Consider the following 12,623-nt stretch of genomic DNA (forward strand, 5'->3'; position numbering starts at 1 on the left):
GTGAGCGCCCTCTGGTGTCCCGTGCTACTGCACACAGATACAAGGGCAGCACTGCCTGACCCCCCTCAGTTTCTTCCTACTAGAAAGACTCTGATAGAGAGAGAAAAGAGGCGGGTCGTGGAAAGGACACGTGCAACACATCTTGAAGAACAACAGTTCGGAAAGGTAGGTAATCGTTTTTTCTTCTTTGAGTGACTGCACATTTCCATTCCATTACAGATGACTCACAAGCAGTTCGAACTCAGTGGTGGGCTCAGAGTCTACTTGAACAAGGACTGAAGGACAACTAGTCTGAATCGTGCATCTTCTCTGGATTGATGAGAGATAGCATATGAGAGGCAAACATATGGAGCGATGACCAAGTTGCCACCCTACAAATATCCAGAATGGGAAGCCTAGCCAGAAAAGCCACAGAAGCCGCCTGCAACTGCATCAAGTCAGCCATCACTTTCTTCAGAGGTGCAACATCGGCCAATCGGTAGCATAAACAAATACAGCCAGAAATCCAGGTAGAGATTCTCTGGGTGGCCCTTTGCTTGGAATGAAAAGGTGACAAAGAGTTCAGAGGAAGACCTGAATGTTCTACTCTCCTCCAGGTAAAAAGCCAAAGCTCTAGTAACATCTAGTGTATGGAGCTTTTCCTCCTCTTTGCTTGAATGGGGCTTTGGAAAGAATGTTGGTAAATAAATTGCTTGATTCATGTGAAATTCAGAAACCACTTTAGACAAGAATTTAGGGTGAGGCCAAAAGAAAACCTTGTCCCTAAAAAAAATTGTATGGGGGGCTTTGATACCAAAGCTTGCAGTTCCCCTACTCTCCTGGCAGAGGTTATAGCAACCAGGAAAATTACTTTCATTGACAAGCGAAACAGAGAACAAGATGCTCGTGGCTCAAAGTGGGGACCCATCAACTTTGTTGGCACCAAATATACACTCCACTGTGGACCAGACTATGAACGCAAGGGTACAATCTGAACAAATCTTTTAGAAACCTGATGGACGGGGGGTTGAACAAATTGAACAATTATCCACAAGCAGGTGGAACTTTAGGATCTTATCCCACAAGTTGCAATCACATTGACCCAGCAGAGCTTGCTGGTTCATGATTCTGAGCTGTAAACCTTCTGTGGAATAAAGTTTCCTGCCAAACAGATCTAGGGTTTTTTGCTTTCTTTCCCTTCAGAGTAGAGGCCTGGTGTCCTTGCCTCTCCTTTTTGTTTGCAGCTGGAACCACCAGGGAGCCTGGCAGAGGATGGTTTTAAAAGTGTTCAAATTCCTGTGATGGGACATATCTCTTCTCCGCTCTTTTGGCAGTGGGGGAGGGGGGCAGAAAAGAAGGAGTCTGCCATAAAACCTTGATTCCGGGCTCCAGGATAGCCTCATTAATAGGGAGAGAAGGGTCCTGCAGATGCTAAAATGTCCACAAGCCTGTGTGATCTTGTACCTCTTCTGGCTGGATATCCAGAGCTGCAGCCACCTTCCTCAACAAGTCTTGATGAGCTCTAAAATCATTGTGCGGGTGGAGGGGAGAGGTAGATTCAGCCACTACTGCCTCATCAGGTGACAAAGAAGAAGAGGCTAAAGGTTGCTGAGGAGGTCCCTCCTCCAATTCTTCTACAGTGGAGTCCTGGGCACATGGCTCTGCCTGCTCGGTACCAATCCTAATTCCAGCGGAAGGAAAATGGAGACCTGCCTGCAGATGCTCCTGAGCTGTGCCTAGCTGATGAAGAAGTGCAGAAAGGGAGCAGAGAGTTTCTGAAACATGGAGGGAAGTCTCAAGGGGTTCAAAAGGACCACTGGTACAGAGGTGGGGCCCAGCCCTGTGTAGGCCACTTAGTCATAGAATGTTGAGTCGGTGGATGGTACCACAGTGGGCAGGCACCCCACTGGGGCTGCTGGGTATCCTCAGGTGGGGAGAGAGGTTCCAAGGCTGGAGAAGGGGGTATTGGAGAAATCATCACTGGCTTGCCCAGACACAGTTCTCCATAGGGATATCACAAGTATAGAAATGGTCAGTACCGAGCAGTGCTCTGGAGCTGAAGCCAGGACTATAGGAGCGTGTAGTTCCAAAAACGGTGCTGTTGCAAGGCTTTTGAATCGTGAGAGAAGCCAGTACTGACAAGTTATGCAACTTGTCAGTGACATCAGAAAGGGCTCCTGAGTCTGCGGTACCAAGAGGTGCACCGATCTTTCAGGGATTGGTCTCAACGGACCCTTCCTGCATTCCAGAGTCAGCAATACCTCCTCACTCACAAACTGCTCCTGGGGTTGTGACTTTTTTGAGCTCCCCTCCAAGTCCTTGCAAACATTCGGCAATTTCCTCTCAGAGGGTCCTGGTACCAAGTCCCTAGGAGACCTACGCAGTGTCTCCCTAGGCACCGGGGATGCAGATCTGCCTTAGGACTCTGCCAGAACAGGAGGAGCACTCCTAACAGACTCAGACGTGCTCGCTACCTGTTCAGAGCAGAAGGATTCCAGGGTGAAGTGCAGGTACTTGAGTCTGCCAGCCCTGTCCTTTTTTGAATGGGGTTCGATCCGTCTACAGATGTGACACTTGTCACTTACATGCACCTGTCCCAGACACTTGAGGCAGCTTGGGAGTGGGTCAGTTAACGGCATAGACCTGACTACATGAACGAAAGGCCTTGAATCCAGGAGAATGGGGCACCAGTTCGGTACCAATCCCAGTACCCAACCTGGCACCAGTAACCCTGTAAGACGGTATTCTAAACTTAACCCTATAAGTAACTATTTACAGATATACTATATACAAGACTAAAAACTAATGCTCCAGCTACTATTTACGCTAAGGAAGGGAAGATATGAAGAAACAAAGATCACAGCTCCAGCAACAACTGTCGCTGGTGGTAGGAAGGACCAGAGGGCAGTCGGGAGCAGCATGGCCCTTTATACTTGTGTGCAGTGGCACAAGATGGTGCTCATGCTGCCCCAAAGGGTACTGCTAAGGGAAAAGTCTCCGAGACCTGTGCACAAGGCACGCACATACACCTATAGTGGAATGGACATGTGCAGTTACTCAACAAAGAACTATATATTTGAGGCTAAAATAAGTTATAGGGATGTTTCTTGACCGGATCACCTAATCTGGGTGGGGTATTTTTCAAAATAAAAAATAGGCAAATATTATTCTATTTTTTTAACTTACAAAAATATTCACATCTGGGCTGGGGCTTGTGGGCTAAATCTTCAGTCAGAAGAACAATTGTGTATGCATAACAAGACTTATATGCAAAAAGAAAAGGAGTACTGGTGGCACCTTAGAGACTAACAAATTTATTTGAGCATAAGCTTTTGTAAGCTACAGGTCACTTCATCAGATGCTGTAGCTCACGAAAGCTTATCCTCAAATGAATTTGTTAGTCTCTAAGGTGCCACAAGTACTCCTTTTCTTTTTGCGAATACAAACTAACATGGCTGCTACTCTGAAGGCTTATATGGAGGAACTCACAGAGCCCTAATTGTAGTGATGCCAGCAGACACAACTAGTCTATTACCAGAGGACTATTCACTGCAGAGATATGTTCAAATCAAAAAGTCTGTCACATTTTCTAGTATTATGGATTTGATCCTGCTCCCATCTATGGCAAAACTCCAACTGACAAAGTAGTAGGCTCTAGGTCAGGGGTAGGCAACCTATGGCACACATGCCGAAGGCGGACGCGAGCTGATTTTCAGTGGCACTCACACTACCCAGGTGCTGGCCACCAGTCCGGGGGGCTCTGCATTTTAATTTAATTTTAAATGAAGCTTCTTAAATATTTTAAAAACCTTATTTACTTTACATACAACAATAGTTTAGTTATATATTAAAGACTTATAGAAAGAGACCTTCTAAAAATGTTAAAATGTATTACCGGCACGCCAAAATTTAAATTAGGGTGAATAAATGAAGACTCGGCACACCACTTCTGAAAGGTTGCCAGCCCCTGCTCTAGGTGATCATATAACAACAGACACAATTACTTCACCAAGCATTAGGGGTGGGGTGACTGTGGTAAGTAACTCAGTTTCCTAGTTTATATGGGTTTAGAATCTCAGCTATGATGTGTTTTTATTCTGTTTGGTTGGTAGGGTTTTTTTATTTTTATTTATTTATTGGGCCAAATAAAGGTAATGCAGTTGTACTCACACCAGTTCTGAATCTTGTCCAACTCTAGAGATTGTGTCCTAACTTTTGACCCCTTCCTGACTGAAGTAATTTTCCATGCAGTGAACAACATACGATCAAAGAACACTTCTCAAGGCCCACTAGACTACATATTCTGTCAGCATATGCAACATAAACATTAGCCCAATGGATAGCTCCCTGACCTAGGAGTATTGTTCACACACTGGAAAAAAAATATGAGGTACATCAGGTAATGTACTGTAGCCTTTTGTGAATATCAGCCTCTTTGTAGTCTGAAAAATATTACAGGTCCATTTATATCAAGCTGGTAGGTCTAAATCCAGCAACAGCCTTCATTACTTTGTCATAGCCTTTTTCTAGAAGTAGTCTAAGTCCCAGTACTGACCTAAAGTTCTTGCCTTGGTTGAAAGGTGAGGGTTAATCTGAAAATAGCTCAACACTTGGAACAGTTTCTGCAAATATGTCTTGAGTAAAGGATGGTGGGTGGATAGAATTCCTTATCTAATTCTTTTCTCTTGCCCTGTTACCCCAGTGCAAACTAATGAGTAGCACCTCCCAAACTGTCCATCAGGCACAATATCAGTCTATCGTAATCTCTTATCTTCATTCCCTCAAACCATCTAAAAGCTTGTGCTCTCCTTTCTCCAGTTTCCAGACATCCAGAGTTGTAACATAATTCAGAGTAGTGACTAACCAGAATAGCAAACAGATGTAACAAACCAGAGGCTAGCCTGTGCCTTTGTATTACTTGAGCGCCTTACCCTTACCTTTACTTAGCTTACCGACAGTGCTTAATTTGTAATGAAAAAGGTGCTGGGGCTCAAGCAAGTTTTTTATATTCATAACTGATGCAGCAAGCCCAGAGGCTATGACCTACCAAGCCTAGAGGTGCAGGGCTCAGTCCTGGCAAGTCCTAGCACAAATTAAATACTGCCTACTTGAATCTCTTCATCTTTTTCACTGAAGAGGAAGACAGGAAAACCCTCTCCAATTTAAATAACTCAAGAAGATGAAGAAGATATTGGCTTCCTCCTTTTCCACTTTCATTTGAATATTAAGGGATCAGTGACCTGCTTAAATAAGAATATTCCAAGGAAATCTTCCTAGAGGATTCCAATGGTTCTGCATCAGACTTAGTGGGGGAAGTCTCCTTTCCTCTAGCCTGGCAACTAGGCAGAAGGGCAACCCCACAACAGTCTTAGCGACAAAGAGGGTTCCTTGCAAGGAAAACCCTAGAAACAAGGGCTAAGGACCCTAGGCCTGCCCAGATTTGCTTTGTGTCTCAGAAAGAGTTACAGTAATAATCCTATTAAAAGGAGTCCATCCCAAGAACAATGCATTCTTCCTTACCCAGTCTTGCTATCTGTTTGTATAGTTAAAGAAGTGGATTCTCTAGATAATCCTCCATAACCTGATATTCCTCTTATTCCTCATATCTAAAGGGCAGGGCCATCCTTACCCATTTGCAAAGTTCGCAGCTGCGTTGAGCACCAGGAGATTTAGGGCACCAAATTCCCTGGTGCCCTGCGCAGGTGCATGCTGCTCCAGCCCCTGCCCCGCCTCTTCGTGCTCCTGCCCCTCCCTTCCCACCCCTGCTCCACCCCAGCCCTGCCCCCACTCCCCTGAGCTCTGCAGCAGGGCCGGGCCTGCACTCACCGGCAGTGAGAAGTGCAGCAAACCGGCCCTAGCTGCGCAGCCGGTGAGTGCTGGGGGGTGGTTCCCCCGTACCTCCCAAGCCAGCCCCGCCCCTCCACTCCCCCCCCCACAGAGGTCTGGGGCCCCACACACACCCCCTGCGGGGGGCGGTCTGCGTAGGGCCCCAGAATATCTAGGGACGGCCCTGCTAAAGGGTCTCTGGAGAGGGAACCCTTTCCCTTCTAGAGTGTGACATCCCTGCTGTGAAACAACCTGGATGAGTAAAGTCATGGGCCACTTTTTGTTGTGCTGACAGGAACCAGAGCCTGAGCTTATGGGCTCAGATCTGATTTACAAGCTGTGCCCGAAGAGCCTTTGTAGCTCATTTTCCAGTCCATACATGAAGTTCTTCAAGAAAACTAAACAAGATTCAGAGGGAAATAGCTGGGCCAAAAGCTGCCAAAATGGCTGGGCTACCTTTGGTTCCCCTGCTCTTAGAAAAAGCAGGAAGGGAAAGGAAAGTGTCAAAAAAACCCTCAATGTCATTAATGGCCAAAGGCTACTGGAATCCTGAGCCCTCTACTATGTCTCTTACTATAAGGTCAAGTTACCTGCTTTGATCCAAGTAATGGCACTTTTACCAGCAGGTAGATAAATACCCTTCACACATCACAATACAATTTCTTGAAGCTTTGATTATTTGCTGAAAAGTACAATATTGTGGACGGATACAAAAATTTGCAGGTTTGGCAGGTCTCCCAGTCTCCCATTGATTTTTCTGTAGGAGAGTTGGGAGTTCCTACAAGGGATACAGAGATTTTGTGAAGACTTGCAAGGTTGCTCTAAACTCCTGACCTACAGGCTGTAAATGAAGGCTGTCTTCAGCTAGTGAGTACTATCCTCAGTGAATAACTTAAAACACACACACACTTTCAGGCTAAAAGGATCCCTTTTTCAGTTAGCAGTAGATGTTAAACATTTTTGGCTCAGAACCTTATGAATTATAATGTATTCATTGACCAAGTCATAACATGCCTAGTTTCTATCTACTGCTTCTACTTTTTTTTGTCTGCCATTTTTACTATCACAATTTTGGCAGATCACCTCTGAACTTTGATTAAAATAAAACCACTTCTTATTTCCCACTTCTTCAATGATATAAATACACATCAAGTTGTAACTTGTCAAGTAGATGTGTCAAGTAGAAGTCACAACATCTGCCTTTTGGCCTGCCAAGATGATATGGGAGAAGAGAATCCTGTGTGTGTTCAAAAGAGGGGAATACACAAAGAGAGCAAATGCTATAATCACCTTAGCTACAGTTTTCATGCCACATGGTTACACAGAGTCTATGGCCAACAGCACAGCCTCTTCAAGACCCAGAAAAGGGCCCTAGTGGTCATGGTTCCCCATGTCCCAGTTTTCTTAACAAAAGAATGAAATGTTTGTCTGAAATGAGCGAAGCTTGGCTGCAAAGGAGCTCCCCCATAGGAGCTCAAGGAAAAGAAGACAGAATATCTGAATCCATTTACCAGAGGCATATGTCAAGAGACCAGGTTACTAGAAAGGGTGACTGGTGTTGCTCTGAAGAGAACAACTCTTCACTCCCATCTATGTAGTTTTGTTCAGAGTGAGCAGATTGAAGATCCAAGAATCTTTTGAAGAGACTAGACTGTGTGCTGACACTCTTAAAATAAGAAAGCACACCTCTTCCCCAAAAGAGGGTTTTCCTTCTAAAGTACCTGGTTTACAAGAAAAATTTTTCAACTGGGCTACGTCACAAATCCATGTACAGTAAATAACTCTGATTCGCTTTCCAACTCAATATAATGTTTCCTCACTAAATATAAAAGGAATACGGATCTAAATGCACTGTTATGAATATTTCAGTGTTCCACTAAATGAACTTGGGGTTCACCAAAATTAGGCTTATTGTATCAGGCAAGGTAGTTCTATGGAAGTTTCCTTCTCCTCTAACCACCCCCACATCACCAGTGCTCAAAATCTAGGGGTTGGATTCAAAGCCCTGCTGGGCACAATTTAGAAAAATGATAATAAATATGTAAATGGATTCAGCCATATTCCTCCAGGGGTGCAAGATTCTGGGCAATCCAGCTAAAGGGGAGGTGTGAAAGAATGGGAAGGTTTGAGGCAGTGCCAGGCACCTGCAATCTCTGTTCTGCTGGGGGCTTTGCAGCCAGTCAACACAGCTCTGCTATTTTGCATGAACATGTATGTGCTGGAGGTACCTCCCATTTGTACATCAAAATCTGTATGAATTGTCACCTTTAAATTAGCATATTTTCATGCTACTCACATTCACACTCATTTGCGTTGTTGGCAGTTGCAGGTTGCCATTGTTTCTGATTATATCCAGGGCAGCAGCGATCACAGGTTTCCCCACAAGTGTTATGCTGACATTCACACTGAAACCTGGATATTGAAAAGATTCTCGTTTAATTGAAATAGGATTTAAAACTATATATATTTTTCTTATTTTACCACAATCCAAAATTTACTTCTAACGTGAAAATGGCAAGACCAAGTGTAAAGGGGACACAATGTAACACTAAACCCTTTCACAACCATCCTAGCATTCCTCACAATAGAGTATCTCACTCACACCATTTTGTGCTTTTTAGCACAAATGATTTATAGAGGTCATTTGTAATTGGATTAAATAAACAATGGCTTAAGAAACCATATCCTGAGAAGATATTAACCCAGGATGATATGCCATAGTTGCAAATATATCTTATTTTAGCTCTTGATCCAAGGCTCAAGCTTGCTGTCCTACACTATATCAAAATGTTTGTTACCGTTACACTCTGGACTCAATTTTTCATTACGTTTTCTTAAAAAAATTATTAGAGCTTTATAACCTACTATGATGGGGTGACCTTCCCACACCGGCTCTGAGAGAGTTGAATTAGGCCAGGTGAGCCCAATCAGTCAATTAAACTGAAAATAGGGGAGATGTTAGCTGTGTGGAGGGTGCTAATTAGAAGGAAGCTCACCTGTGAAGGAACATATGGGGCTTCTATAAAGCCAGGCATCAGCTGCAGTTTCTATCCCTGAGGTAAGGGAGAAGGAAGGGGAGACAGAAACCCATAAGGAAGGGTTTACCTAGTAGGCCTAAGAAAGAGGGGTCTGACTAAGAAGGTTGGTGAAGGAGAAGCTTAAAGAAGCACGGGAGGAAGTAGTCCAGGGAAGAGAGCAGTAGGGTTGCTGAACACCCGGACCTTAACTGCTCACGATAGGGCCATGGACTGGAACCCAGAGTAGAGGGCAGGCCCGGGTTCCTGGTACTGCTTGGTGCACTGAACGGGAAGACTACTTCAGTCACTGTGGGAGTAACATAGTCAGGGCTGCAAGTGAGATGACTGCCTGATGCTCCTTGAGCAGAGAGACTTTGAAAGACTCCCCTAGAAGGAGAAATCAGTATGACCTGGCTGGAGGGCTGAGTCACGAAGAAGCCGTACCACAAGAGGAGAGCTGCAATGATGGAAGAGAAGAAAGGGGGCCTGAATTGGGCAGAGCTAATCCCCAGAATTGCCAGAAGAGGGTGCCACCCCAGCGGTGAGTACAGTGCACCATTTCACATATCTAAGAGCATAACATCAACTTATTCATAAAAATAATGCAAACTAAGGACTATTAGATCATCAGAAATAACCCAAAGTATAAAAATTAACAGTCATCCTCCCAAAGGAAAAATTTTGTATTTATTTTGACTTAATCAAAGTGCCTATCTAAGGGCTCAGTCCTGTAACATAGAATCATAGAATATCAGGGTTGGAAGGGACCTCAGGAGGTCATCTAGTCCAACCCCCTGCTCAAAGCAGGACCAATCCCCAATCAAATCATCCCAGCCAGGGCTTTGTCAAGCCTGACCTTAAAAACTTCCAAGGAAGGAGATTCTACCACCTCCCTAGGTAATGCATTCCAGTGTTTCACCACCCTCCTAGTGAAAAAGTTTTTCCTAATATCCAACCTAAACCTCCCCCACTGCAACTTGAGACCATTACTCCTTGTCCTGTCCTCTTCTACCACTGAGAATAGTCTAGAACCATCCTCTCTGGAACCACCTCTCAGGTAGTTGAAAGCAGCTATCAAATCCCCCCTCATTCTTCTCTTCCGTAGACTAAACATTCCCAGTTCCCTCAGCCTCTCCTCATAAGTCATGTGTTCCAGACCCCTAATCATTTTTGTTGCCCTTCGCTGGACTCGCTCCAATTTATCCACATCCTTCTTGTAGTGTGGGGCCCAAAACTGGACACAGTACTCCAGATGAGGCCTCACCAATGTCAAATAGAGGGGAACGATCACGTCCCTCGATCTGCTCGCTATGCCCCTACTTATACATCCCAAAATGCCATTGGCCTTCTTGGCAACAAGGGCACACTGCTGACTCATATCCAGCTTCTCGTCCACTGTAACCCCTAGGTCCTTTTCCGCAGAACTGCTGCCTAGCCATTCGGTCCCTAGTCTGTAGCGGTGCATTGGGTTCTTCCGTCCTAAGTGCAGGACCCTGCACTTATCCTTATTGAACCTCATCAGGTTTCTTTTGGCCCAATCCTCCAATTTGTCTAGGTCCCTCTGTATCCTATCCCTGCCCTCCAGCGTATCTACCATTCCTCCCAGTTTAGTATCATCCGCAAATTTGCTGAGAGTGCAATCCACACCATCCTCCAGATCATTTATGAAGATATTGAACAAAACCGGCCCCAGGACCGACCCCTGGGGCACTCCACTTGACACCGGCTGCCAACTAGACATGGAGCCATTGATCACTACCCGTTGAGCCCGACAATCTAGCCAACTTTCTACCCACCTTATAGTGCATTCATCCAGCCCATACTTCTTTAACTTGCTGACAAGAATACTGTGGGAGACCGTGTCAAAAGCTTTGCTAAAGTCAAGAAACAATACATCCACTGCTTTCCCTTCATCCACAGAATCAGTAATCTCATCATAGAAGGCGATTAGATTAGTCAGGCATGACCTACCCTTGGTGAATCCATGCTGACTGTTCCTGATCACTTTCCTCTCGTCTAAGTGCTTCAGGATTGATTCCTTGAGGACCTGCTCTATGATTTTTTCGGGGACTGAGGTGAGGCTGACTGGCCTGTAGTTCCCAGGATCCTCCTTCTTCCCTTTTTTAAAGATTGGCACTACATTAGCCTTTTTCCAGTCATCCGGGACTTCCCCCGTTCGCCACGAGTTTTCAAAGATAATGGCCAATGGCTCTGCAATCACATCCGCCAATTCCTTTAGCACTCTCGGGTGCAACTCGTCCGGCCCCATGGACTTGTGCACGTCCAGCTTTTCTAAATAGTCCCTAACCACCTCTTTCTCCACTGAGGGCTGGCCATCTACTCCCCATGTTGTGATGCCCAGCGCAGCAGTCTGGGAGCTGACCTTGTTCGTGAAGACAGAGGCAAAAAAAGCATTGAGTACATTAGCTTTTTCCACATCCTCTGTCACTAGGTTGCCTCCCTCATTCAGTAAGGGGCCCACACTTTCCTTGGCTTTCTTCTTGTTGCCAACATACCTGAAGAAACCCTTCTTGTTACACTTGACATCTCTTGCTAGCTGCAGCTCCAGGTGCGATTTGGCCCTCCTGATTTCATTCCTACATGCCCGAGCAATATTTTTATACTCTTCCCTGGTCATATGTCCAACCTTCCACTTCTTGTAAGTTTCTTTGTTATGTTTAAGATCCGCTAGGATTTCACCGTTAAGCCAAGCTGGTCGCCTGCCATATTTACTATTCTTTCGACTCATCGGGATGGTTTGTCCCTGTAACCTCAACAGGGATTCCTTGAAATACAGCCAGCTCTCCTGGACTCCTTTCCCCTTCATGTTAGTCCCCCAGGGGATCCTACCCATCCGTTCCCTAAGGGAGTCGAAGTCTGCTTTCCTGAAGTCCAGGGTCCGTATCCTGGTGCGAACCTTTCTTCCCTGCGTCAGGATCCTGAACTCGACCAACTCATGGTCACTGCCCCCCAGATTCCCATCCACTTTTGCTTCCCCCACTAATTCTTCCCGGTTTGTGAGCAGCAGGTCAAGAAAAGCTCCCCCCCTAGTTGGCTCCTCTAGCACTTGCACCAGGAAATTGTCCCCTACGCTTTCCAAAAACTTCCTGGATTGTCTATGCACCGCTGTATTGCTCTCCCAGCAGATATCAGGAAAATTAAAGTCACCCACGAGAACCAGGGCGTGCGATGTAGTAGCTTCTGCGAGTTGCTGGAAGAAAGCCTCATCCACCTCATCCCCCTGGTCCGGTGGTCTATAGCAGACTCCCACCACTACATCACTCTTGTTGCTCACACTTCTAAACCTAATCCATAGACACTCAGGTTTTTCTGCAGTTTCGTACCGGAGCTCTGAGCATTCATACTGCTCCCTTACATACAGTGCTACTCCCCCACCTTTTCTGCCCTGCCTGTCCTTCCTGAACAGTTTATAACCATCCATGACAGTACTCCAGTCATGTGAGTTATCCCACCAAGTCTCTGTTATTCCAATCACGTCATAATTCCTTGACATCACCAGGACCTCCAGTTCTCCCTGCTTGTTTCCAAGGCTTTGTGCATTCGTATATAAGCACTTGAGATAACCTGCTGATCACCCCTCCTTCTCAGTATGAGGCAGGAGCCCTCCCCTCACAGACGTTCCTGCCTGTGTTTCCTCCCGGTATCCCGCTTTCCCACTTACCTCAGGGCTTTGGTCTCCTTCCCCCGGTGAACCTAGTTTAAAGCCCTCCTCACTAGGTTAGCCAGCCTGCTCGCAAAGATGCTCTTCCCTCTCTTCGTAAGGTGGAGCCCGTCTCTGCC

The 12,623-nt window shown here is 45.7% G+C and overlaps 1 protein-coding gene across 1 annotated transcript in view; it reads right to left on the bottom strand.

Moving 5' to 3' along the window:
• Positions 1-12,623, bottom strand: part of LAMA3 (laminin subunit alpha 3) — a 190,903-nt gene that overhangs the window by 129,172 nt on the left and 49,108 nt on the right. The window contains exon 7 of the mRNA XM_074944500.1: positions 8,102-8,217. Within this exon, the coding sequence (XP_074800601.1) occupies positions 8,102-8,217 (116 nt within the window). The remainder of the gene's footprint in view (positions 1-8,101; positions 8,218-12,623) is intronic.

The sequence above is a fragment of the Natator depressus genome, chromosome 2 (genome assembly GCF_965152275.1).
Source record: "Natator depressus isolate rNatDep1 chromosome 2, rNatDep2.hap1, whole genome shotgun sequence".
Taxonomy (NCBI): Eukaryota; Metazoa; Chordata; order Testudines; family Cheloniidae; genus Natator; species Natator depressus.